The 27,902-nt window shown below is 46.8% G+C and overlaps 3 protein-coding genes across 5 annotated transcripts in view; 1 reads left to right on the forward strand and 2 right to left on the reverse strand.

Annotated features, from left to right (window-relative positions):
• scfd2 (sec1 family domain containing 2) overlaps nucleotides 1-4,138 on the reverse strand; it is a 39,163-nt gene extending 35,025 nt beyond the window's left edge. The window contains exons 1-3 of the mRNA XM_049732101.2: nucleotides 3,849-4,138; nucleotides 2,753-3,356; nucleotides 2,478-2,646 (exon numbers count right to left, since the gene is read on the reverse strand). Of these exons, the coding sequence (XP_049588058.1) occupies nucleotides 2,478-2,646; nucleotides 2,753-3,356; nucleotides 3,849-4,070 (995 nt within the window). The 5' untranslated portion in view covers nucleotides 4,071-4,138. The remainder of the gene's footprint in view (nucleotides 1-2,477; nucleotides 2,647-2,752; nucleotides 3,357-3,848) is intronic.
• pdgfra (platelet-derived growth factor receptor, alpha polypeptide) overlaps nucleotides 1-27,902 on the forward strand; it is an 89,403-nt gene that overhangs the window by 23,142 nt on the left and 38,359 nt on the right. The window lies entirely within an intron of this gene.
• On the reverse strand, nucleotides 9,272-27,765 carry lnx1 (ligand of numb-protein X 1). Of its 3 annotated transcripts, none has more exons than XM_049732099.1 (12): nucleotides 27,555-27,765; nucleotides 25,406-25,745; nucleotides 24,902-25,336; nucleotides 15,826-16,073; nucleotides 14,877-15,008; nucleotides 12,943-13,151; nucleotides 12,465-12,869; nucleotides 11,614-11,748; nucleotides 11,376-11,547; nucleotides 10,378-10,624; nucleotides 9,880-10,038; nucleotides 9,272-9,821 (listed from the first exon to the last, which is right to left on the reverse strand). In XM_049732099.1, the coding sequence occupies exons 2-12, from the start codon at nucleotides 25,675-25,677 to the stop codon at nucleotides 9,686-9,688; spliced, it is 2,550 nt and encodes an 849-aa protein (XP_049588056.1). In that variant the 5' UTR covers nucleotides 25,678-25,745; nucleotides 27,555-27,765; the 3' UTR covers nucleotides 9,272-9,685. The 3 variants fall into 3 exon arrangements, with proteins under 3 accessions (XP_049588056.1, XP_049588055.1, XP_049588057.1); XM_049732098.1 differs by having other exon boundaries at nucleotides 15,820-16,073; XM_049732100.2 differs by lacking the exons at nucleotides 24,902-25,336; nucleotides 25,406-25,745; nucleotides 27,555-27,765 and adding an exon at nucleotides 22,251-22,444 and having other exon boundaries at nucleotides 15,820-16,073.

Genomic DNA, 27,902 nt, shown 5'->3' on the forward strand with positions numbered 1-27,902 from the left:
AAATCTGTAGATAACGCAGGTTGGGGTGAGGCATAAAATTGTTTATCCAAAAGTTTTTTTCCCCTGATGGGAAAAAGGAGGTGTCACTTTTTTGGGAGGCGTTTGTGTTTGAGTCCACAAGTGCACTTTTATGGACATTCGCTCAAATTACGACAACTGCACGACATCGGGGCGCTCGGACTGTCTTCGTTTATGCATGACGCACTCTTGTACTTGCATGAAAAGTTCATGTCATGATTCATGAGTGAGTCATGCAGGATAAATACCATCCCTGAACATGCTCCGGGACGGGATTCAAAATTTCTCGTAGGGGTCCATTAGCTCTTATTTTATGGCTCCCCCCCCAACAGAATAATGTTGTTCGTTTGGCTGCCGCAGCCGAAACGCATGATTAAGTTTCCGCCGTTTTTTTTTTCCGTTTTTTTAACAGAACACTACAAAAAACAAGATCCAATAAAATAAAATAGGAGGAACCGCAACTGGAGCGAGAACATGTGTTTGTGCGAGGCCCGTCCAAAAACAACTGACGTCGCTTTGCTTTCAGACAGTTGTTGACCGGTCTGTTGTTGACAGCTGGGAAAGTTCAGCACCTACGCACGTCACACCTCCCGACCCGAGCGCACGTTAGGGCAACCGAATGCGCTCCAAAATACGACCCGAGAAGTTCCTGTTGATGTTGCGCTCTGAAGTTTGCGCAGCGGATGTGTCAAGGGAGGAGACGAGAGGCAGAAGCCCCGGCCTTGAGTGTCTGTGTGTCCTGGCGAGAGCGACAGAAAAATGACCTGGTAGATTTATGGATTGGGGGGTGGGGGGGGGGTGCAGCAGGAAGTGAGCAGAGGGACGTCGACACGACTACAAATAAACCTTGAATGCAACGAATGAACCCTCGAATCTTTGGAAGGCTCACCAAAAAAATTCATCGTTTTTTGTGATGCCCCACCTAACAAATATTTGCATCCCAAAAAATCGACGATGTAGTCTAAATGCAAATGGCGACCAACGCTGTATTGTTTGAGGCCTGCTGCTGCTTCTTTAGCATTTCAAAAGAAGTCCTTCTTTGAAGGACTCGGATGCGAGGATCTGAAGCCTTATCTGTGCGGGTGTTTGATCCGGCTCTTTCTCAATACGTGCACGGTGTCCTTTGGAGGAAACGCAATAAAAGAGGATCAAACAGACAAAAAAAAAAAAAAGGTTCTGTTATTTGGGTCTAGACGGGAACAAGGTGTTCAGGTGAAAATGGTCACACTGAGCCCTGAATTTACCCTGCCTAGCTTAAAAATGAGCCTGGCTAGCTTTGCTTCACCTCTGTCTGTCATTAGCATGTCAACTTTTGCTTTAAATGTCTCCATTACTACAATTTTTTTTTTTCCTTCACCCGAGCTTGGGACCGAAATAAGTCTTTTTTTATTCCGTGCAATCTGCCAGGCGCATTTGAGGTAGATGGCAACCTCGCCGTGTATTTTCTCGTGGCTAGGGTGTGGTCCGACACGCGGAACCGGATCTCCACCTTGACCACCCATGCGCTCACTCACACACACATCAAAGTCCGAGGTTGAGCCAAGTCCGGGGGGGGGGACTCGGTGCCCTCAGCCGCGCCGCACAGGGCGAGGAAAGAACTCCGGGAGCCAAGCACAGCACAGACGAGGCGGCGAAGGTAGCCGACCGCAAGCTTTCGCTCCACATGGCGCGCGTTTATTCAACTCTGGGTTTGTGCTGCGGAGTGTCGGTGGCGTTGATACAAGAACCGCAAAGTTTGAGAGATCCTCACCGGCAGGTTAGAGACAAAACAAAACGGGAGAGTCATTATAAAGTAAGTGCGGCGGAGCACTACTTTTCTTTTTCGGAACCTTTTTCTTCATTTTAGAGACGTGAACCTCAATTGTTTTATCAATTGATTTTTTTTCAGGACATTTTTCCATCAACTGCAACATCAATCATTTGTCATCTTTTTATGGAAGTCCAGCATCAATGAACTGATTATTTAAAGGAAGAAATAAAACTTTGTGATAATAGTTTGTCCGTAAACGCAATCAACTTGTTTTATGTTAACGTGCGCGTCGGCGTAAACACAAGCTGCTTCCTTTGAAAGGGTTTGCACGAGAGCATTGTCTCGAACACGACACTCAAATTGGGAAAGCTGCGCCTTGCTGCCATGTTTTGCCTGCCGAACATCTGCGACGAGGCTCGATGGGGACATCTGCGCTACCAAATGTACTCCCGCTGATCGTGGAGACTATATGAAAACAATTTAGTTTTACCCTCGCCACACATTTTAACTCAAATTAATCTTGCGTTATATCGCTATTAAGCGAGCAGGCATTCAAATTATACAGTTGGTTTGAACTTTGTTGTGTTTGAATTGGGATTTTCTTCTGGCAGTGACAAATAAATAGCTCAAAGCAAAAATGATTGTCTTCTTACTTGCAAAATTGTCCCCCCCCCCCCCACGCACCACCACAAACATATTAGACACTCACCGAGTTTGCGCCAGGCAGCCCGGTGCCACGCAGCTTTCGGAACCTGGACAGATCAGCACCCTGGTCAGTTCTCGCATGTCGACCTGCACGTCCGTCACGTGACCCGGCAGAGGTTTCAGCATCGTCAATATCTTTTCTGCCAGGCTGTCACCATGATGACCGACTGCACCTATTATTTTTTCCAGGAAAAAGAAAATCAATGTTTCTAATTTCAAAAAAGGGGTGTGTAAACATTTTACATTCTCTTCGTGACCTGGAAAACAAACGAGACATACCCGTGAGGTCCATGGTGCGGTCGACAAAGATGATGGAGGCCTTATTGGGGGCCGTCTTCCTGCGGTTCTTGGCTTGGGGGTGAGTGGCCAGTTCCCCCGCGATGAGGCGACTCATGGGGCCCAAGGCGAAACTTTCCTCCCTGGTACCAGTGGCCTCCAACATGGCGTTTAAGGCCTCCACCAGTGCCTTGATCTCCAACTGCAGCTCGGCGGGGAGCGCATGCATGTCCACGTCTTCCAGGCTGGCAAAGCGCTTCTTCTCCGGCCGCTTGGCGTTGAGGGCACGCAGGTCCGGCGGCAGCAGAGGGAAGAGATTCGCAAAGGCGGGCACCAGAAGCAGCTGCTGGGACACGGTGGCGAAGGACAGCGGCACGTGCAGGACCTCGGCCGTGTAGTTCATGTTGCCCATCCACTCGCACAGCTTGTCCTCCAGCTGATCGAAGACAGGCGTGGAGGTGTCAGCGTCGGCCGCCGCTGTCACATTGTTGGCGAGCAGGTGCAGCGGGTGGGACACGGCCGTGATCACGACGCAGTATTGCAGGTGGCTGAGTGAGATGATGTCCTTCAAAGTGTTCACGGTGCGTCCCTTCAACAAGGAGCTAACCTGGGGATGGGAAAACATTGGTACATTTCCAGAAATGTTTCCAAATCTAATTTAACTGGGGATGTGGCTGTGTTCAGAACTAAATCATGACATTCAAACTCATTTTTTACATGCATCATTTAGAGTGCCTCTAATTAAAGTTAACTCCAAAAAAGTTCTGATGTTCTTAGTTTTCCTTTACTGAGAAATAGTATTTGGAAAAGTTAAAAAATGCCTCCACGTAAATCTGCAATCAAGCAGGTTTAAGGGGAAATTTGAACACTTTTTGTAAGAACTTATGACTACAATTGTTTATTTACTGTCCATTTTGGGTGGTTTATCATGAGATATTGACGTTGACTTATCTGACGTTATCTTCTGTAGGCTAACATGCAGTCGTGTTCAATTCACCCATTGACTACATTTTCTGAGCGCGTGCCTCACTAGGTTATCCGGGTCAACAATTTGCTTATTTAAAATGTATTTATATATTTTTGGGCTGTTTTTGCTCACCACAAACACCGCCTTGGGTTCGTCCTCGCTACACGATTCGAAGCTGGAGAACTGCTTCACGTTTCGGGCTCCGGCGTCGAACAACGCGGCGGCACCACCAACGGTCCAGTGGAGGACTTCCGCGGAGGGGTCGTCCATGAAAACAACCGCCCGGTTCACCTTGGACAGAACCCGGTCCCACATTTGAACCGGGAAGTGCCATACCGCCTCCGGAGTAACCATTTTTCAGTCGGCAGCTGAGCTAATGACAACTCAGCCCGGCAAAAAAACAAACACGTTGATGACGTGTCAGTGTCGCGTCGCGTATATTATACGTCACAGCCAAAGAGCAACGTTGCCATAGTGAAGTGGCATTACGCAACAGCAAGATGAATAGATGGAAGGTAAAAGGGCTTCATTCACTATTAACTCTTTCTGCTGACATTCTATTTCGCAAGTGGATTGTAGTCAGGTTTATTTCACATTAATGCTCATTATAGTTGCAGTATATGTGAGTGACTGCAGCCCTGGCAAATAAATGCATCTAATGCTTAAAGTAATCATGCGTGAAAAATAGGAGCTAATTCAAGTCCCGTTAAATCCTCATTCCATTAACAGTTAATACTTCCAACTGGATACAAGTGCATTTGAGCCGTGATGCATTCGGACATTATCAGACCATAGGAGAAAACAAAAGCCGCCTTACAGTTCCAAAGTTCCATCTTTGAGATTTTGATGGGGTTGGTTAAATCAGAATTAAGCATATGAAGCCAGTCTTCAGTTTGCATCAAGCTTACAACACTGCCGTTTTGATCTCGTGCCGCCTTCCACTGTCAACTGAAATCAAAGTGCCCTCGGGCTCGCATTGCAAAGGTCACCGATGTATGGCTTTGCTCACGTGACGTCGGGAGTGACCACAAACAAGCTTGAAGAATACACGTGCAAGGTTTTTTTATGAAGTTCGCGGTTCACAATCACAGCTCAAAATTTTCCAAGACATAAAATCAGCTGTATTTTGAAAAAAATAAATAATAATTAGTCTGTCGACTCAAACATGGAAGTACCAGTGGAATTATTTTTATCTCCTACTCTTGACTAACTCCTCATGACAGAAAGGGGTTAGTGTCCCATCTGCGCGTGTGTGTGAACATGCTTAGCGGGGGTGTGAATGTGATGACTATAAAGAGCCTGTTTGGTGAAGACGAGCCAAAATGACCCAGTTAAGGTGTATAAAATGAGTTAATGGAGCCACGGGAGTTGTCAAAGTGGACGACAAAGCGAGCAAGATTAGGACGTGTCCTGCTTTCTATCTGTCCAAAAAAAAAAAATTACCTTACAAAATAATCTTGCACATTTCCCAGAATCCCATTGAATTTTCCCATTGAGTGAGTCAAATGTTCTATAAATGGCCCTGATTTATTTTTTTTTTTGTTTTTTTTATTAATGCCCATGTTGCGACACAATCGCACATGCACACACACGGAGCCTCCTTTGAAGGCATAAACACATCTGGATGCCATCCCCTCTCTTTTCTTTTTCTTTCCACAAAGACCCCTTAGCTCGAGAGGGGGGAGGTCGCAGCAGTTTTTCAGCCACGCTAGAGCATAATCGCGGTTCAATGGTGAATTGCAAAATTTAAAACTCTCAAAATGGATTTTGTAAATCGTATCTCTCGAGTCCAAAAATAAAATTGCAAAACATGTCGATTTTCATTAGCCCAACAATGGCGTTTGGCACTATCTGTTAGCATAAAGCTAAAGTATATATATATTTTTTGCTGTTTATGTCCACAATATTTAATTCACTTTTATTTTACGTGTCAGTCTTAAAGGGAAAAACTTCAAAGATTCCCAGACGCTGCGGCTAGCGTGAGTAATTGTTTCCTACCTGTGGTGCTCTTGCAGTGAATGTTTGATGAGGGCCACAAATTTGCGTGCTTTGCATCGTATGAGAGCACAAACTGCTTAGGGCTAATTGCAAACCAAAATGTGCTTGCGTGGCTTCTTGGCTCTCATACAACTGTTTCACACTTGGAAATGGACTTGATGGATTTCACGCCGGCGTGAGGTGGACGCCGCTGTCGCAGACCCAGTGTGAGCACCTCGTTTAAGGCTTTCATTGAAAGTGATTTTAAAAATAGCTCGTAGCTAATAAACAATGTCGCCGATCCGATCAGACTAATTCATGCCTATCAAGACTGTGGTTCCGGGTCTCGGAGGGGTTCTGCAATTAGTATGACACGTGTGCTCTTCACCAAACACCCAAACAAAAACATCCGACTAAAAAAGCAATTTGCCTCTCCTTTTCTTTTGCTTCTGGCGAGGTCCCCGTGGCGGGCCTGTTCAGCACATTTCTCCCGGCCAAAACGACACCGTCAGCGCTTTTTTTCTTCTTCTTGCAAGCAGGGTCCTATTTTTATCACGAGGCAGGCGCTATAACTTCAAGAAAAATGGAGCGTTATGGATAAAAGCGGCGTAAAAGCCTTTTAAAAAGAGCCTTCTGCTGGATGTTTGGCAGTTGAGGCGTATTTAGCGGCCTCTTGGCACGGCTTCACCTGCTGGCAACATGGCGACTAACAGAGGGTGAAGGAGGCTCGCGTGAGATAAAAATAGAGCTTCTATTTGGGGATCTTTTGAAGATAAAGATGTGAAGCTTTCCTGGATCGTCCGTGGATTGGCGCCAGCACACCTGGACTCAGGAAGACATACAAGCCCCCGTCCAGCACACAATTGTTTATTATGACATTGCAGCTTGTGCACCCCGAATTGCAAATCAGTCATTTTTGCAGCTGCATGCGTGATATGACCCAAGGGAGGTTCTCCAAGGAGGCCTTTTGAACCCTCCGAATTTAATGCGATCAGCCCTAAGGGACTCCAAAGACAACATATGAGCTGCACATGAAAAGAGACATGAATACACCTATTCGGTCCAGAGGGATGGAAACCAGAAGCGAGTAGAAGTGAGTTAACTTTACAAAAAAACGACGGTGGAAACGGTGGAGGAAGGAAATGTCATGTTGGAGAAATTGTGCAGAGCAAATGTGCGGAAAGCGCAAAGACAAACACAACCGATACCGAGTACCGATACCACTTTCGAAATTTAAATAATAATGGATTGTGATCATCGCTGGCATCATTCCCAGTGTGAAACTCAGCCAAGGCTTAAATATGTAACACACACACACGCACACACTGATAGCAACACAAAACTTTGCTAAAAATAGCCAAGATCACTTTCATTCGTCACGGCAGGAGAGGAGAACACATTACCTCCGCGGTACATACGGTTGTGTATGTGTGAAGTATAATCTAGGACACACACACACACACACACATGTAATGGGTGACATTAGGATGGAGGAAAGAACAATCTATAAATATCTCGTGTGTGTTTGGCACGCACTTTGGTTTCTCACTTCCCCTCGTTTGACCCACAAGAGCGTCATGCCGCATTAGAACGAGCACTTTAAAATGTGGATGTGAATGAACAGTGGATGATTTTTTTTTTTTTTTTTTTTGAGGGGGGTGGGTTGATTACAACCTGGTAAATATCCTCAAAATATGTGGGAACTGGAGGGACGTCCCACAAGAAGGGAAAATACAAAATATGAAAAATGATCCAAAAAGAAAATCAAGGAAAAAATTGTAATATCACTAGTCACCACTAGATGGCAGACATAGCTGCACTTGCACAGATTTTTAGCCCATTTCAAATATTAACATTTTAAGTTTTCTTGCACTTAACTGTTATACCAGCTTGTTATTTAGCAGTTTTGTGCCATCCTTGGATGTTTTTTTTTTTTTTTTGCAAAAGAGACCTTTGCACTAAGGGAAAAAAACAGCATGTCGACTGTAGAGTTCCTGTTTTGTAAGATACAAGGATAAATTGGATCGCTCGTGATGGAACTCACCTCAACGTGCGCTGGGAAGCATTCCATTAGAGGAACTGGACTTCACCTGCAGTTGACTCCAAAGTCTTATCCATCCATCCATCCAGCCAGCCAGCTGGAGATCCTTTGACACGGGGCCAGTCACTTCAAACACCAGCGAGCTTTGTTATGCTCTCTTGATTCATCTGTTTGTATGTTGGCTCGCTCCCGCTTGCTTTCTTCTGGCGGTTCCTCAAACGAAAGGCATATTGCAAACACTGCCGCTCGCAGATAAAAAGTCAAATGAGGCTTTCGATGAAAAACCTTGGCTTGAAAATGTGATTTGCATTTTTAGGGTGATGCTGAAAGAGTACACACTAATGATGTCAGAATTTTATTTGACCTAGTTTTACGGCAAAGCTATATTTTTTTTTAGCTATAATATCAAGTTATTCTGAGAACTTAGTATACATTTTGCAAGTCAGTCATTTCCTGCCCACATGTCTTGAGTCAGCCTCAAACGGGAGCAGTTTGTAAAATTTAAGAGCAGGAATAGCGATTTGTGATGCCAGCACCATTTTTCCTGCACTCCCGCTCGCATTGTTCTCGTTGGGTCTTCCGAATGTTGTGTACGTGTGTGAGGGCTGAGCGCCAGCGCGCATGGATCGAATGAGCCCGGAATAGACCCCGACTCAAAATTGCTTTCACGATCAGACAGCCACAGCTGCTCGACAGACCGCGTTAAACGTCACAAAACGTCTTAGCCAAAGATTTAAAATCGAGATTTATTTATGGGATTGTTTTTATGGAGAGATTGAGATTTAAGATGTTGAAGAGTCTTTAAAAAAAAAAAAGATATTTAATACAATGGAAGCTTTAAAATGTCAAATCAAGTTCAATTTAGAGATCAAAATGTTTATAGAATGAATAAAAATGATGGATTATTCAAACGGTATCAAAAGCAGGGTCGTTATGGGAGTTATGATCAAAGATGTCACAGGAGGGATAATTAGTACGGTTCTTTGACGTAAACTTCTCCTGTTTACGTTTTGTGTCCTTGCTCCCCTCGTCCGCGTCACCACAAATGTCCAAATAAGGCGGATGGACGACCGAGCGTCTCCGCTTTGCTCTTTATCGGCGGCGGAGGAGTCCATCCCGCCCTCGTCGACGTGTCACTTTGGATTTACACATGCTGGAGGTCAGCGAGTAGACCGAGCCCAAGGCCGGAGCGCTTCAGAACTTGAGAGAACATGCACTCCTGTTTTCTCTTCCGTCAAGGACTTTCTCTTTTCTTTTTATGAATCATTTCCTTTTTACTTTCACCCGATACACACGTGTGCAACATGTCCACCAGTATATTAGGAACAGCAGGTTCTCCTGGCGCGGTGGTGGGCCATATTTAGCATTTGACAGGGGGGGAACGGCCGCTTGTTAAACTCAAGAGACAGTCGGATGGGATGAGAGACAGGATGGAAAGCAGAGGGAGGAAAAGAACATCCTTTACCTAGAAAACGTTTCCCGGCGAGGTGGTGTCAGAAGAGAAAGGAATCGACTCAAGTGAGCGGATGTGCCCACGTTGTGTTTTTCTCAATGTCTTTTTATTGACCATTGAACCGAGTGTACCGATATCAGTTATACGACACGGGCCGAAGCGGAACACAAACAACCACGGCGGACGGCCTCCGACGGATACGCAGCAACCGAGTCATTTTTCTGAAATCTCTTCAAAGTAAGAAAAATGAGTAAGGCCTCCACAAAGTCACCTAATCATGGTATTTAAATAGCATCACTTTTTTTTTTTCTTTGAATCTGAAATAAACGAGTCAAACGACACAGACGACTACTTGGCAACGTGATCAACGGATGTAGTACAAGTGCTTCATTCTGTATTTTTTTTTTTTTTATACACACCTGACATTTACAGTAGAACCTCAAGCGTTCCGTGTCCTCGTTCTCAGAGACAAAAAAAAGTCCAGTCTCAAACGTCCGTTCACATCAGGCTTCCCGGCCACGACACGATGGTCAACGTGATCCTTCCCCGAAGTTCCTTGAGGAGACGTACCAACGCCATGTGGGTCATGCCCCACGTACTCTTCCCGTTCACCTCCAGCAAGATGTCGCCGCACCTACAAACGGACACGTGGGTAAATAATCGGACGGCGAAAACCCCGACGCCGGTCTTACCTTATCCCGCCGTCGTTGTAGGCTGGTGTGCCCTTGACGATAGAGCGTATAAAAAAGTACTGGTTGCAGTTGACTTCCTCGTGGCCCCCCACAATGCTGAACCCCAGGCTGCCCGACATGCTCCGTCGCAGCACGATGTCCTTGCAGCTGTACAAGTGCCTGCGGGATAAAGCCGAGGGCGGGACGCAGTCTTTGAATGGACATTTTTGGGGTCATTGTGTCATCACATGTCGACGTATTGGCATAATAACATCGGAGTCGGAGAGTCTTTGTTGTTGCCTTTAATTTGAGGTGTGGGTCGATGGGGTACATGTAAGGCCTGCTAGCTTAATGCTAATTAGCATTTATGCTGTTTTATCCATTTGAGCCGTGAAAACAAATGTTTAGCAATAAATGTAGTAAGTACTCATAGTCATACATTCTTTATCCTCCGTAGAATGGCCGTTTTTTGACTTTTATTACAAAGTGGTGTTTCAAACAACTTCTGCAATGACAAACCTGGGCAGCTGCAGCCACGACACCCACAGCGGGGAGTAGTCGTTGTTGGGCAGCGGGCTCTTGGAGCTGCTGTCGGGCGAGGACGCCAGGCAGGGCGGCAGCTCGCCCTCTGGCAGACCCTCGTCGGGGGGTCGCATCTCCAGGACTTTGAGCACCACGGGCGAGGAGGTGTTCTTCAGATTGGCCACGGCTTCGCTCCGCGTCACCCCCGTCAGGTCCACGCCGTTCACGTTGAGCAAGATGTCGCCTGCGGGGGGGTGAGACGAGGGGAAGGCCGAGCTCTATGAAATATTAAATAACTATAACACGAGCGCCACCTGCGCGTTTGAAAAGAGCAAAAGGTGCTTTCGAGCCGCCAGCCAAAGGACAATTGCTGTGCGAGCATATGCAAATACCATCATGAATATTTATTCAGCCTGCTGTTAAATTGTGGGTGAGATTGACGCGTTTAATTTAAAATGCAAGAAAAAGTAGCTTTCGGCTTGGCTTAATCATGTCATGCATTTGTAAAGCAATGGTTGGACGAATGGAGTTAATCATGAGATGATAATTATTAGGATTTCCTTCCACCCAAAAAATATTTTTAAAAAAAGAAGAGAAAAGGAGGGTGAAAAAGCAAATGTCATCATTCCATAAAGAGAGATTCACACACAGGCTCAATGACATGCTTAAAGAGAGCCGAGTCAGCAAAATCTCCCTCGCCCGTGTTTTACAGTGATTCCTTGGCCAGTTCCATTCCTTCCTAGTGCTACGCTAATGCTAACGCTTTCTTGGGTTGGAGATAATTTGCAGAGCGCTGAACCGCCGCCGCCGCACGATTAACTTTCCTAATTAAACGCGTGTTCGCCAATCGGTACACGGCACAAATCCGCCAGCAGTGCCTGCTGCAATTAAATTATGCCAGACAGAGCACAACATTGAATGTTTTTTTTTTTTTAATTATTATGTTCATTGCAGACTGACGGTACGGCTCACAAAATGGTGGAGCCTCATGTTACCTTTGCGTATGGAACCCTCCTGGCCGACAACTCCGTCGGGGTCCACGTTGGTGACGTAGATGGGCAGGTCCCACCCGCGGCTCGACATGCCACCGGCGACGGCCATGCCCAGCGAGTCGTACGGCTCCTTGCTCAGCGTCACCGTCTTCTCGTAGCAGGCGGGCTTCTGGTCCTACGAGATTCACAATCCATCAAGTCCACGTTCACGTTTGGATATTGTATTTGAGTGGGAGCTGACCAGCAGTGTCTGCTCAATGTCCACCGGGGAATACGGCGGGGGGCCGTCCAGGGCCCAAGGAGCTTCTTGGAGGATGTCGGGCGTGGGCAAGCAGACCTGGCGGGACACGACGAAGTGGACGCCTTCCTCGCTCGCCTGGCGAAAGCACGTAAGCTTTGTAATGATGCTTCGGTGGAATACTTCATCCAGGCTAATTTCCGTTAGCTCATCTATGAGGGTTTGCATTACACGTTAGCATTAAGCTAAAAGGTTATGATGAAAACCCTTATTATTTTCATCCTTCCAGATATATTTTTTGATCGACTCTACCCTAATTTGCATTTGCCATCTGGTGACCTCCCACGCACTTATTCACACTTTTGCCTGACGACTAACCGACTGTTTCTGTCTCGTTACCTCCTCCGAGAGTCGCCCTAGTCTCTGCAGCGCAGCGCTCGGTTCCTTAATAAGCCAGACCCGAGCCCATTATTGCCTTAATTGGCCTGATTTAATTTCAGGCCCGCTGGCTGTTAATCTGTCAGAAAGTGCCAGCTCGGGAAGACCAATAGGGAGTACCCGGTCGTGCCAGTCAATCAGAACTTCAGGCCCGAAGACCCTGAACAACTTAACGGCAATTAACCGCCATTTGGCAAGAAACGACAACTGGCAGAGGCCTTTCATAATGCTTGTAAACAGAACCGTTCGAACAATACTGCCGTTGTTCAATTCCCAGTTGAGCAAATAAACACCTTCCTTTTTTTTCCCCATCCAAAAAGTAATTAATAGTAGGTCTAATTAATTTTTTAACCCGATTTTAAACACATTGCTAACCAAAACAGCAGCACCTACCAATTCATGTTCTCTTCACCAACCTGTATGAGCAGAGCAGCATGTTCCGGAGCTCCGTAACGCAAATCGTGTCCATTGATGGCCAGCACGCGGTCTCCGACCCACAGCTGTCCGTCGCGCGCCGCCAGGCCGCCATCCAGCAGGTCAAAGATGTAGAGGCCGGGCTCCTCGGGCCGCCGCACCAGCTTGATGCCCAGCTGCTCGTCAGGCGCGCTTTTGCTCAACACCACGTGAACGTTGTCGTCTCGGAAGGGGTGCTGATGTGGCGGCCCGTGCGACGGGTGGCCCCCGGCGATGCCGCCCGTGTGCGGCTGGCGGTAGCGGTGGTGCTGTTCCCGGAGAATGGTGAGGCGCAGGAGCTGGCACGGCTGCTTGAGGGTGGCCACGGCGTAGCAGTGGGACACGTTGCTAATGTCGATGCCGTTCACCTGATAAAATCATCAAACGTATGACTGTCGTTATTTTCAACGAATCCTTCGTTTATTAAAATAACGGTGATACCTTGAGGATCATGTCCCCGGGGAGCAGTCGGCCATCTCGGGCGATGACCCCCTCCCTGTAGATATCTTGAATGAGGATGCGCACCAGCGGCGTCTCGTTGCCGCCGACGATGCTGATGGCGAGCGGCTCGGTCGGATCCGCCCGCGTGATTTTGATACTGGTCACTTCCCCGTCGGGGATCAAGTGGTGGAGCTGAGGCAGAGCCAACACTGAGGGGAAGAAGAAGAAAAGTTTGAGTGCAGCTGTACTTTGAAAAGAAATAAAAAGCCAAGTTAAACAGGAGAGAAGTTTGAGAAGATGGCGGAGCAGCTGTCTCGACTCCCTCAGGTTACTCAAACAAAACGCTACGAGCCAAGAAAAAGCAAAAAGGCGCTTGGCCTGTTGTCCTCGCTTGATGTTTGTGCAATTAGTCACCTACATCTGTACGCAATGTGCTTGGGAGCGAGCTCCAACTACAAATCTCCGTCGCTGTTACACGCCAGTGTTGTTGTTGTTGCAAAATGGAGCCTTTTCCAAGCACTGATTGGGAAGAAAAAAAAAAAAGACATCCTTCATTTCGCTGTGCGTGCAGCGCTGCAATTTCGAAACGTATTCATCATCATCATTCAACTTTTTCAAATCTTTCATCCTGGGTTCCCACAAGGAACATATTGCGTTAACAAAAACAGTGCAGCTCAGCCTCTGCGAGTGATGTCATTTGCTTGATTTTGGACATTCCTAAAAACTAAAACAACTGGGCTTCACTGCCTCCCAAAAAATGAATTGTTAGTTTTATCCAATTGAGACAACTCGGCGTGACAGGAGTGGATTTTGGCCCGCCGCCACGAGCCCTCGACCACCGAAATGATGCATCCCTGCTTTTAGTTATTGTTTAGAGATGAAAAATGTCTTCTGGTCCCTCCGCGGCGTGTTGTCCGTTCCCCCTCGGTCGTGTTACGCTTTTGCCGTTTCCAGAGTCAATATTTGGAGAGCGTATTGCTTCAAGATGGTTAGCGCACGGTACTATATCGGCCACGAGGCAGACGTTCTGACCACTTGTCCACCGTGTCGCTCTGTCTACAAAGTCAGTGATACACATGTCCCATTTCAAGTTAATTATCAGCAAAGGCTAATGGGTCCAGCAGGTAGCACGTGGCTTCCTCCCCGGGGACATTCCGTCAAAGTAAGTGACAAAGGAAGACGTTTCTGCGCCAGATCCCGCGGCTGTCCGAAAGCGCCTCGGGCGAACGCTCTCCCCCACGTCCTGATTTCGCCTCCCGCGACCAACTCTTACGCAACGTGCAGCTGAATTATTAAAAGGAACATCTGCTTGGGCTCGGAGCCGTGTCACCGTCCTTGTTTCAGCTGGGGGAGCGTCACAAATACACTTCGGGGAATCGTAAAGTGCACATGAGGCAGTTCTCCCTCTGGGCTCTTAACTGGCCAGTTGTGGTCACCTCGACTGGCTGTTTTAAAAAACATATTAGCTGTCCTAATATAAATGTTTCAGCACATTTAGGAAATTTTGTCCGTACAATGTCATGGGAGATTCTCAGTTTCCAAAAGACACGTTTAATTTGATTTTAATAATAATATGCATGTGAGTCTGGTTAGATTGTGTGTCTACATGTGTTGCTCCACCGTTAGTGGCATTTCTGATTATGTTTTTTTTTGTTGTTGTTGTTTGCTTTATGTTTAGTTTTGACAGCTAACAAGTAAGAGTGGCACTAAACAACTTCAACCCTGTTTGTATATATTATATGTACAAGTATTTCATACAAAAAAAACTTGTACAGTCAGTAAAAGAATGTAAACAAATATTTCTGGCAATCTCCATAAGTGACCCAAAGTGGCCACACAAAATCTCAAAATGTAATAAAATCCAACAAGGCCTGAGGAATGGGATTAAATAACAAGAAAAAAGATTCCAAAAGCTACTCCTCGTTATGTCGTACCTCCTGGTGGCACGTTGGAATTCCTGGCATTGTCCCGTTCTTCCACGGTCTCATGGTTGACGGCAGTGCCGCTCTTGGTCCTCCGCAGGACGCTGAACGCCCGGTTGAGCCTCCGGAAAGAACGACTCCGCACTGGAAAAGGCAGTTTGAAAAGTGAGGCTGAGTGTGGGACTTTATAGACACCAGGAGACAACATGCCCAGACATGTCTGTCAGATGTTTGCACCTGATTGGTTAACCACAAATCCTGAAATAGATTTTAAACCCTTGGAGGATACATTGTGGAGGTTCCAAAAATACACATTTGTAATTAGCCGACTCGATTTGTAACGATAACATCCCCATCCCCATGTTGATGGTTACCCAACTCTGAGATGTTTGGGCTTCAAATATGACGTAGGTCTTGGAACTTTTAGGGCACACTTTTTGTGACTTCATTCTGGTCACATTATTTGGCTCCGTATAATTTTTCAAAAGTTGAAGAAAAACTTTAAAAAGAAAAAAAAGCCTAACCTCCCCGCCCCCCACATCACTCACCGCTCCCTAGCCGCCCTGCACGGACGGAGTGGAGGAGATGCGATGGCTCCTGACAGCCGCATTATTCTTTAAAAGCTGCGGTGGCTGCTGGCCGTGACAGCTTGCTCAGCGCTGGTGACGCGCACGGAAAAGTGCTGCTCGACGTCATTTGGAGTCCCCCGTGACTGAACGCTCAAGTTATGGGTGGGGACTTTTGACGGCGTTCAGGTGGGAAATGTTGTCACTTCAAACGCATGCTAGCACTAGCTATATTTAAACTTTGATTTTTATTCTCTTTGACGACGTCATGTGCTTATTGGGCAAAATAGTGATTTATCGAAGTTGATCGCTTGTAACCAAGATCGTAGACCCCTGGAAATGGCTAAAAGGACCTTGAAATCGAAATGAAAGACTTTGTCAAGACTCACACTCACTCTTCTTGCTGCTGCAGCGGGCCGCCAGGCTGCCGGTGCTGCCCGACTGGCTGTGTTCTTCCATGCTGGCGTCGAAGGCCGGGTTGACCAGACCCGCCTCGTCTGACAGCAGGGCCACGGCGGCGGATGCCGGGCCGTCGCCGGGCAACGTGGCGATGGTGAGTTCCGACGTGCTGTCGGTGCACTCGCCCTCTTGAGAGCGCCGCTTCCTGTCCGCCGAGAGTCCATAGTGAGAGGCGCCTTTACACCTAAATCGAAAAAGAGGGGGGGGGCGTGTCAGACGATATGTCGGACAAATTATGCGTGGGTGATATTTTCATCAATCTTTTGTTATGAATAATGTGTCCAAGAAGTTGTTCTGGGTAAAAGTCAATAAATTCGCGAGGGGGAATTGAAAAGGTCACTGCATGTTCTCGTGCAGTATTTTCCAAAAGTTTAACGCGAGTCAATGAAGACAAGATTGAGCTGGTAAAAACTAATAAAATAATAGAAAATAATCTGTACATAATTAAGATGCCGAAATTCACCTTATCCACGCAAAATGGTACACATTCTTACCATTAAAGGTAATTGAATCCGGTTGCCAGCAGTGGGCGTCATTGAGTCCTTTTTTTTTCAACAATAGCCGACAATTGTTACAAAAACGAACAATTTCCAAATGTCCCAATAAACCACACATTTCGCCAAAGTCCACTCTTTATGATTTGCCTTGCGATCAAACCAGAAAGACCGAAACAGGAAGTGACATCTGTAGCTACGACGTCATCAATGACACAATTTAAAAAAAACGTAATTAAATTCGACGATCATTACGTAACCACTCTACTTTTAACTAACTTAAAGGACAAATATGTATGAAAAAAAACTATTAGCTTCAGTGCAACACAATCACAGTAAAAAAACAAAGAGCAGATTTCTTGTTATGTAGTTTAGGGGTCCCAAATACTACCAAGACAAATACGACGGTGTAAACATATTTTTCAAAGCCAGGTAGCACAATGCCAGTAAATCCATTTTCCCCCTCCATCTACTTTTCATCTGAGACAGAAAATAGCTCCGCCTCGCCTCCCTCCACTCGTCTCTGCGGAGCCATCAGCGTGGACATTAACTGGGTCGTAATGAGCTGGATCAAACCCAACCTCGGAGAAGAAAAATCCATTCTCTGGGCCCAAGAAAGGGGGGTAAAAAAATAATAAAAAATCAAGACAAAGCGAAGGCCTGCAGAGAACTGGCTGACCTGACTGTGTCCAAATTTCACTCAGGAAAAAAATGATCCTTTGCCTCTACATATCACTGACATCTTTTACTTTCAGTTACAGATCACAAGGTGGAAGTAGCTTTACACAAAGACCCCCCCCCTTTCCCGAGTCGCCATCGATCGCATCGAGCCGCCGCACTCTTACGTAACACTGCCGGGGCCTGCTTCCGAGAGTTATTCCTGCTCGTTCAGTTAGTAAATTGAATGCCATCAAGCATGTCGCTGCGGCAACATGGAAGTTAACCTGCTAAAGTGGTTGAATAGAGCAATGTGTCAATCCACTTCAGAGAAAGTGGGGGGGGTGCCAGTGCAGTCTCGATGGGCCGTAGGACACAAGCAGCAGGGAAACGTCTTTAGCAGAGGTGTTTCTGTCACTGGCGGAGCGAGGATTTTTTTTTCCTGGGGGAGCAATGGATATCTCAGGGTGTCCGTAAAGCAAAACGAATCTTCAAAAAATGCTGATGAAGATTCATTAAGTCCCCCATGGGTGGAAATTTTGGAAAGAAAATCCCAGAAAAAAAAATGGCAACCATAAATCTTCCTTGGCACCTGGAGGTCCAAGCATATTTCAAATTTAGGGGAGGCCAGTGCCCTCACGGCACCCCCATTAGCTCCACCACTGTCTTAATTCATGAATATAGTCTATAAATACTATTTATGGAAAAATACACTAGTTTTACATTTATATACTTCCATTCTTTTATTTTCTTACAAAACATTTTTCCTACTCATCAAAAAAAAAGGCAAAAACAAAAAAGTCTTTTCGGAATTCTATTCATTTCAAAGCTCGCGGAATGAGCTAAACTGGTGTGAAGAAATTTGCATAATATGTCTTGAACAGGCAAAGAGAATATATTTAGTGTCACTTCACAAGGAAAATCAGTTTCACAGCACAGTTGGTGCTTGTTTGAAGTGAAAATGTGTTTATTAATAACTTTGTTTTGTATCTTAAGGGGACGGGGTCTTTCAAGCAGTCATATTGATGTCTCCATTTTGTTTATATATATATTTTAGCGAGAAAAGCATGACTGACTGAATGGTGTCTGCCGCGGCAGGATGGATCCCGGCGAAGATTGCCAGTCACTTTGAGATATTTTAATTTTCCCTCTGTTATGCCGCACTAAAATAAACATCGCAAAACATCTGCGCGACAAACATTGTTCGTCCCCCCCAAGGCGGCTCAGCGGATGCTTGTTATTAGCGGCGCCGTATCCTCGGCCGGCCTCGTCCTTGCATCATTCCTCAGATGTAGGACGGGATGAGGCGCGAAAGATATCCGGCGCCCGGTCTCCAAGTGCAGTCCCAATTACCCACAATGCTCTGGGGCGTGCCTGGATGTGACATGAACTGCCATATTTTTGCGCTGGGAAATAAACACCCGGCTCACAAGTCATCAAAGCCTGCGAGATTCTGCAATCCTCTTTGGGGCGCGAATGGATTATCCGTTTTAACCCATATACTCTCGCTCTCCGCTCCCTGGCTGACGACCGACACCATGTCGCAAATTAACACCCCCCCCCACACACACACTAACCACCACGGCAGCTGTCAAGATGACGGCGGGTCAAAAGAGTCGCATTCTCGCAACCCGCAGGAATGCCTGGAAGGTTATTTAAAGACGAGAAAATCCCTCATCTGTCCACCATTACAGATGTAAAATTTAAAAAGGAGAAAATGGCGTAACTGTTTATCATTGTAGAAAGAAGTCAAATATAAAATAAGAGAAGATGGAGAGCCAATTACCATTAATTTAATGCCATTTTAAGGAAACTGTATCATCGGTATCGGTGCTTGGTATCGGTATCAGCGACTTGTTCTCGTCCTGGTATCGGAAAAATATTGGAATTATTTGCTTGAAGCTTCAGCCAATGTTGTCCCAATATTTCTGACACGAGGCCATCGTGCTTGTTGGTTCTCTCTAGCGAATACGCTTCACATTATCTATCCACACGTCATCACCTTAAAATCTTTGCGTCTTTTGTCTGCCGCCCGTCGACAACAAATCGACACGCAAATCCTCTAAGAGCACTCCGCCGCTTCCCCCGTCTCGAATTCATCGATCGTAAAAAATCAACGGACGTCGTTGCCAATTTAAGACTCTGACAGCCAATTTTCCCAAGCGCTGGGAAAATACATCAACGACACCTGACACGTAAAAAGCTGAGTGGGGGGGGATAAATAAAATAAAATAAAGGCGGGGAAAACATCTGCGGTGTCTCTGCCAGCCCCGAGGACGCCTGCGGCTATTTCTCACGGAAGAATGTGCGAAAAACAATGAGAAGGAATTTGCATGGGAGAAACCGCCAACAGGAACTCCAATGCAGATAGAAAAATGGCGCAGTACTGTGCAGAAAAATCTATTTTTGAAACCCAAATTTCGTCCTAGGTTAGTTTTTTCGACTCGGCAATGCAGCAGATGTTCAACGTTGCGCCGGAACGGCTCTCGGGAGCGATAACGGCGGCGTAATCCCGTTAATGGCGAATTAGAGAGGTGTTTATCAGAAGGAGGCGTGTCGATTGGATCCGCATGTCGGTCCCATCTGCTGCACGGGATGCAGCACGACCCAAATACAAAGTGTCTGCTGTCTATTTTTCTTTGCAAGAGTAGATTTGGCGCGCTGGGTCAACTGAGTCATGGCTTTCCCGCCCAATCAATATGTCCAATCACGAGAGGAGCTGGCCTCCTGATCGCACTGGAAGCCTGGTGATGGCACGAATCTCAGTCCGCTATGTGAACCGATCCACTCGTTTGTCAGCATCCACTGTACTCTTTTATCACGATGATTTTATCCATCTCAACCGTGGCCAATTTCCCCGACTTGAACTGTTGTAATCCTCTCAGGCCCATACTTCGGGCTCCATCTTTACCTCACGTGACTCAGTGACCCCCCCTCGTGCTGCCAGGCGGCCAACCCTGACCCCGAAGCCTCGGCGCTGACTCGCGTGAGGGATTAACGCCGGCCGCCGCTTGTCATTTACGCTGTTGCAGACGAGCCAAAAAGGAGCGATGAGGAAAGGCCGACATTTGCAGGCGGGGAGGGGGGGAGGGAGGGTCAACAGATTTAACCTTCTTAAGCCATCTGGGTGATAAAAAGCCCACGAATGATTCGGGAGCTGATATTTCGGAGGAAATACGGAGAAGTTTATTGACGAGCCCGGCTCTCCTTTCCCACTCGCCAGGGCGTCGGAAACAAAACGATGGCTTAAACCGAGGTGACATAACGAGGGTACAAACGACGTCACTCCTCGTCTGACCCGTCGCTCACTTCACCGCATGAATAAGTGAACGCAGCATGCATGATTCAGATGCCCTGACGTCTGTTTTACGTCAGCGAGCGACATTAACTTTGATTCTTTGATTCATTTATGAGAGCTGGAATCGATCCACTCAACTGCATGAGATTCAAACTTGAGGATAGCTGAGGTGACGGATTACATAAGGCCTTAGCCGTCCATACGTCTGGATAGAACGAGACGGGGGCCCGGATGAAAAGTCTAATTAGTTGAGCGATTGAGTCATGAGGTGCTCAGAGCCTTTGACTCGGAACTTCTGCCGTGAAATCAGTGACTCGTACAGTTGGGATGTAGCTAGCGCGTGCCTTCCGGGTTGCTAATCCCGTTAGGGTGCGTCCAGGCTGAAGCGTGATCAAACACCATGCAGATGCGGCATGAAGGGTGGAGAAGACGTTGGGAGAGAAAAGTCACTTAGATTTTTTTTTTTTTTTTGGGGGGGGGGGGTTTACTTACATTAAACCACAGCCCTGTAGATGGCGCTAATCCACAAACTATTTAACGGAGCGTAACGATTGCTGTCAGCTCGAAAGACGAAGAAAAATGGAACGCGACTACGCTCTCCGGCCAACCGGAAAAACACGACGTCCGAGTTTGTCCGTCATAATGGAGCGATGGCGGCTGTCACGAGAGGCGGACGCTTCCCCTCGTCGACTGTGACGATTTGCCCCTAAGCTCGCCGCGCTCCAACTGACCCACATACAGTAAGTGGGCACTATTAGAAGCCAAGCGGGCGTATGTGCGGGCAGATGGAGGAGAAAAAAAGGACAGGACGTGACCTTCTACCCTCTCGTCTAATGTCATCCGACGGTCGACTGAGTGGACTTCTTCGGAAACAGGCGGGGTACACAGCCGGACTTCCATTCAAGGGCATAAAAAAAGATCTTAATAGGAGTTTGCTAATATTCGGTGAAATAATTTGGAGGTGATTTGTCAGCAAAAGCAATTTTGGTAATAAATCAGGGGTGTCAAACGCTGGCCCGTGGGCAAATTTTGTCCTGCAGTGTAATTATATTTGGCCGGCGAAGGCAAATTTAAAAAAAAAAAAAAATAGAGCTGTTGCGAGAAATTTTTATTACATTCATCTTTTTTTTTATTTGAGCAGTTTTTACGAGTCTACGATTTCAAAACTAGTTATTTATCAGTTTGTTGTGTATTCTATACTGTATATGAGAAGTAATATTTATTTGGGTTGATATATGACTACAATGCAGCCCGCGACAAAAATAAATTTGACACCCCTGTAATAAATCCTCAATTTTTTTAAATATTGTGTGTCGTCATTCGGGTCACAGGTGAGCTGGACCATGATCAGTATTCAGGAGCCCATCTTGGCTGATTGGGTGAGAATCTGGGTCCAGCTTGGACTTTTCTCCAGCCATTCGCGGGACCCATTTACAGTCAACAAACATTCATAGTCACATTTAATGGATGGCGTCCTTAATGAAGCTTTTTTTAAGGAGGAGTACGGAGAGAAACGCATGCAAAAACAGAGAGCCAAGTTTCAAAGCCCAAATCTCCAGACATCTTATCCACTCTATCAGCGTGGAACCCAAACGTGCATTTTGTTATCCAAACTCGTCAAGCTGCCGTGTTGATTAAAAGCGCAACATCAAGGTTGGCTCGGTGGCAGTTTTGTGTTTCTCCGCAGCATCCAAAGAGTCCTGGAGAGCACAATGCGCTAGCTGCAGACGTCTACGATATGCGCCCCCCCTGCTTGTCGTCACGTATGGCCAGGAGGATATTTGAGGCTAAACACATTGTTTCCACACAATCATGGATGAGTGGTGTGGAATGGGAGGGGTGGGAGGGGGGGCAGGTCAGGTGGGGTGTTGTTGATGTTATGGTTTGACGGCGTGAGGGGTTTTGTACTCACAGCTCGGAATAGAGGATGTGCAGGTTGCCCAAATTGTCAGTGTAGTTGGCCGGGCTGAGCCAAGGCAGAACCAGCAGCAACAGAGCCTTCATGGTCACCTCCTTCCCTTCCCTTCCCTGCTCTGCTGGCTCCTCGCCGCGCTCTTCTGGCTCCCTCTTGGTTTTCTTCTACTACTCCCCACCACCCCCCAGCGCAACCACCCTCCTGCCCACCCCCCTCCTCGTCTTCCTCTTCCACCTTCACTACTTTACACTCGACCCCCACCCCCGAGCTAACCCCCACAGCATCTCCCGTATCTCTCCGGAATGAATCCTTGCCGTCCCACAGAGCCCGGACAGGTTGCTCCTCTGCCTCAAGCCGGCCAGAGGACGCTGGAGGAAGAAGAAGAAGATGAAAAAGAAGAAGGTCCCGCTATGGTTACAGGAGGAAGAAGACAAAGTGCGGGAAGAAGAAAAAAGGTGGCACATTGGGACTACAATCGGAGATGTGCAGCCCCCCCCCCTCCCCTCCCACGTTTAATCTGCTCTGGGCAGCGGCCAGTTGTAAGAGGATTTGTGCTCGTGTGTGTTTGTCTCCATCCCCGTGTGTGTGTTGGAGACAAGAGCGCAGGCTGTGACTTATACTGCAGCAGAAACCAATGAGGAGGAGGGAGGGTGCTGGTGGTGAGATGGAGCGGACCAAATTGAGACAGGAGGAGGGGGGGGGCTACCTGCTACGTCGCTTCCATTGGCTCTTCCCTCTCACACATCCACCGAGTCCGACGCACACACGTGCACAACCTCTGCATTGGCCTACGAAGGGGAGGAGAGAAAGCGGGGGGGACGAGAAAATCACCCCCCCCCACGATCCTTCTCATCGATGGACCACTCGCTGTGCAACGGATTGGTGTGACGGTTGGAATGAACCTGCCTACTTTATCAAGTAGATGTGCTAAAGAGCCTGCGGGAGTCAAACACAAAGCTGCTGTGCGGCGTTAACACAAAAAAAACCGACTTCTTACCAGTAAAGCAAAATAGTGCAATGGAACTCCATTTTAATGAAAAGAAAATGGAGGCCAGTTTGCTACTAAAGTTGCCATTTTAATTGCCAAACTTAAAGCAATTGAATTTTGTCAGCTAACACACTGGCTGATTTTGTTTTTAATGATCTGAAATATCACACGGGCTCCATCTCAAGCTGCGTAAATAAACGAGGCCGCGTGGACGTGCTTTGGTTACGTGACGTTTTCCTGCCCTATTTGAAGAGTCCGCAGGGTATACGCGGCGAAATGGAAATTGCGAACGGGACGCGCTTTGCGTGCGGAAAGCGACGAGGTCCCTGGAGGAGTCATTTAATAGGTTTCTACATTAACGCTCCAAAACGTTTCACGTCTGAAATTTCCTCGTTAATTTCCCACCCACGGCGGGCGATTATTACTTTGCCGCAATAATCATCCCGCCGTCTTGCTATATTACGATCACTTTGAGTGAATAAGATTTGAATTGAATCATCACAGTTCACGAACACATCATTTGGCGTTCTATTCGCTCACTGATTGACTTTGACCGAGCTGTTTCTTTGGATTGAAACGACATGATTCTCTAATTAAGTGTTTGACTTGAATCTTGATTCTTGACTCTGGTGCTGTGCGCACCTCTGCCAACTCGCAGCCAAACGAAATGAACCCGAATTCCAAGCAAGTCCCGACACGATCAACCGTCAATGCCGGCGGCGAGAACCGACGGCGTCCATTTTGCATGTGTTTGTGCCTTGAATAACTATTCATCAACACTCTGATACCAAGCAGGATTCAACAAGCGTGAAAGCAGCAATGTGACCAGATGGCGCGGCACGGCACGGCGGTCTCAACCATGACAACATTTGAATCGCTGCCAGATTGCTCCCTGACCGTGTTGCCAGCCCCTCCCCACTGTGGGAAGTGTGGCGGGGGGTGTCGTACGCAGGAACGGTTTATAATTGCTTCCTATTCCGAGTTACCGTGAGAATGTGTCGCCCCCACTACATGACAATGTGACAGGAGAAGATAAACATGCTAGCATTAGCTGCTAGCGCTAACCCCATGCTTGTCACTCGCTAGCTGATTGCCACGCTCAAAGTAGCCAAAACTTTCTCAAAAACGTTTCAAGGTACATCGGGCTTTTGTTTAAATAACCAAAGATCCCGAATTACAACGCAACTTTTTGCCCTGTTTCTAAATTTAGAGCTTCTTTTGAAAAAGTGGTCCCATTTCATGCAAATGAGCCACCTAGGGGAAGAAACAACAACAATCACAAAGACCAAAAGATTTTTTTTTTCTTTTTCAACAAACGGTGTCTGAGCCTCTGTGGCTCTGCCGCTCGTGTGCGCTAATCTTGCTGAGATGCACTAATCATGTCAGAGGCCTTCGGGCTAGCCTAGCGCTAATGAGCGTTAATGAAAACACGGGCCGACCGAGAGGAAATCAAAACACAGTGCTCTTAATGTTGGATAAACACAGGGGGCTGTGTTGGTTTGGATGAACGTTTTCCCTTTTGGGCACAGAAGCCAGAATTTGGTAATTTTGAGTAAAGTAAAAAAAAAAAAGTATGCTGAAAAGGCAGGACATTTTTTTTTGTATGTATGAGCCCTAGATGTTTGCTCCAAAAGCCTTGTGATAGTCTCATCCTCCTTACCTGCTTTTGATGTGGTCCTCCAAGTCACATCGTGCCAGGACTTGAGTGCAGTGATCCTTGAAGGGGCAAACCACAGTCAGCTTGTCCAGCAGCTTGTGGACCAGCAGGCTGGGCCTCCTGCAGCTCTGCAGCATGAGCGGTGCGCGGCAGACCGGACAGAAGTCGCTCTCCAGCAGGAAGCTGGTGAGGCACTCCTGACAGTAGGTGTGCCCGCATGGGGTGTCCAACGGCCGGATGAGCGGCTGCAGGCAGATGTGGCACATCAGGTCATTGTCCACCTCTTCTTTGTAAATGTACTCGTGGTTCTCCTCTAGCTGGTGGCTGTGGCCGCATGAGGAGCACAGGTCTTCTCGCGGCGACTGACGGCCTGAATCCAGCAAGGAAACGAGGGGAAGTGGCTCGTCATCCGTCACCCTGGTAGGTTCGGGCTGCCCACTGAAAATGTTTCGGAGTCAAAGAATTAGAAGCCAGATTCATATCTTGCCAGCTTGCTTATTTTGCAACCTGTTGTTCATGTGGTCCTCCAGGTCACCAGGGTTCTGGACTTGAGTCGCAGCCATGTCGTCCAGCGTTCTGTTCATCCGCAGACTACCTTCCTTGGAGTTCCGCGAAAGGGGCTCGCGGCACGTCGGGCAAAGGTTGCTCTCCAACGAGTAGCTGGCGAGACACGCCTGACAGTAGGTGTGTCCGCACGGCGAGTCTGACTCTCGGTCCAGCGGCTGCAGGCACGTTTGGCAAACGGGGAAGTCGAGAGGCGGCGCCGAGGCCTCCGCCATTGTGAGTCAAGGCTGAAGTTCCGTTTAGATCCGATGAGGCGGACAGAAGTGGGACGCATCGGCGTTAGCTAGAAAAAAAATATAGCAATCAAAGATGAAATGTTGAGTGGTTGACCAAAGTGGACCAAGCGTGAACACCAATAACCCAAAATAAAATAATCAATAATAACGGATTTACATCCAGAAATTTCTCATAACATGTACGCAGCTAGCATGCTAATTCCCTCTGTTGTGTTGCTACTCAGACTTACGTCATACAGAAAACAGGCGACGAGCAGATGGCTCAGTCAGACAAACGTCACCTTGGCAACGGGCACCTCGATGGGGTTTTGACAACGGGATGCCATTCGGTTTCGGGACTTGTTTGTAACTTGTAGCGCCACATTGTCATCATTACACATTCGACAGACAACAGGAAATGTATAAACTGTCAAAATTACAGCTTTAATTTGATGACGCTTAAAAAGGCCAAATAGGATTTTCCATGTTTGGATTCAATTGCTGCCAAATGTGCAAACGGGATCCCGACCAGATTGAACCTAAAAAGCTTTAAGCCCTGCAGATCAAGATATTTTTAGTTTAATCGTCGCCGTGGAATGGATGACACACAACAAGAAATATTTTATTTAAAAAAAAAAAAAAAAGAAACATGCACATGGTGACACGCATGCCTTCACAAAGCGCACCCACCCACCGGTTGTTCAACTTGAACTCCCGACGTTTAATCAATAACTCGGCCCTCTAAGTAATCACACCTTTGTTTTGTTTTGTTGATAACAAAAACGATGGAAAGGCTCTTGGCGTGACAGGCTCATGTTTCATTTTGTTTAGGAGCGTACACGTTTATGTTTTGTTGTTGCCCACTTTCGTTGTGTGTCTGGATAATCATTTCAGCCCAGATCATTCAAGTATTCTGCTCAAGTGAGAAAAAGCAACCACATGTTTTTCTTAGGTTAACAGATCTGAGGTGGTTCATCGTTTTATGCCGTGTCAGCTGATTTCCATTTTTCGACTGTTAACCAAAGTGGAGAGCAATTAAGCCACACTTCACTATGCTAAAATAGCAGCGGCGAGGAGTACTTGGTGGTTAAGAGGTACAATTTTCCATTGTTCTGGAGAAGTCGTTGGTATTTATGGTGCTCAGAAATTTTCCAGGGTGATGTGAAATGATGCGCAGATGTACGTAAACACAGTAAGCAGATAAGAACGCGGAAAAAATGATGCTAACGAGGTGCCGTAAGCAGCTAGCATCAATGTGGAAACGCCTTCGAAATACAAAGCAAAACCAAATTCCGTTGAAAGTGGGGTTTTTTTCTGCTAACTTGGCAACGTGTTTGACGGATGAGCGAGCAGCTCTGCTTGGGCATGAAACTAAACATTTACCCCAAGCAACAAATTAACATCAGGCAAACAAGTCGCTTTTTTGTTCAGGCACGTTGTTGAATCATAGAAAATTCCAGGGAAGGTAGATTTTTTTTTTTTTTTTTTTTTTTTTTTTTACCAAACGCCCTCAGTCTGTTTAATTCCAAAACACAGTAAACCAGACTTGCCTCAACATGAAAATGAAGATGCAGCATTTTTTTTTTTTTAAACGCCTGTCTCCAAATTTAGAGCTTTTAAAATTATACAAAAGGGCTTCAGGGAGGATTTCAAAGCAAGCACAGCCTGCCTGTCTATTCAGGTACGGAATGTAAAGGAATGACTGTTTTGGGTGAACCTTTCAAGAACCTTAAAGTGATCAATCACAGCATTGTGTCGCAAATATGCACAATGAATAAAGCAAAGCAGAATCAGAAAGTATTTGGAACAACTTCAATCAATTTGTCTTGAATAGTAACACTTGTTGAGTTGGTGGAGGGAAAAAAAAAAATACTTACATGACTTCATGAAGAGTGCAGTTCACCTGGACAGGTAGAATGTCGTAACCCTAAACCGCAGAAGAATGGGACAGAAGGAGGGACTTTGTCCCCGTCCGCCCGAATCGGTGGGGAAACTTTACCCCAGCAGTGCTGCTGCTCTTCGGGGGAATTCTCCAACCTGCGATGACGCTCACCTGAGACAGGCCAAGGTGAATGTGAAGCAGGAAGTGGCATGGCAGACGGGGGTGTGGCCAGTGATACTGTAAAGGAAAAAAAAAAAAAAGTGAGTTAGTGAGGAAACCGGACAAACTTGATCACCCGGCAGGGGACAGAGGGAAAATAAAAAGTGAAACAGAGGTGAGCGTT

The sequence above is a fragment of the Syngnathus scovelli genome, chromosome 10, assembly GCF_024217435.2.
Source record: "Syngnathus scovelli strain Florida chromosome 10, RoL_Ssco_1.2, whole genome shotgun sequence".
NCBI classification, from domain to species: Eukaryota; Metazoa; Chordata; class Actinopteri; order Syngnathiformes; family Syngnathidae; genus Syngnathus; species Syngnathus scovelli.

Coding starts and splice junctions, on each gene's coding strand:
- lnx1 (XM_049732098.1), bottom strand. CDS start 25,677: ATGGCGGAGGCCTCGGCGCCGCCTCTCGACTTCCCCGTTTGCCAAACG. Junction 25,337..25,405: donor GAGGACCACATGAACAACAG/GTTGCAAAATAA, acceptor AAACATTTTCAG/TGGGCAGCCCGAACCTACCA. Junction 16,074..24,901: donor GAGGACCACATCAAAAGCAG/GTAAGGAGGATG, acceptor TTTTCGATTTAG/GTGTAAAGGCGCCTCTCACT.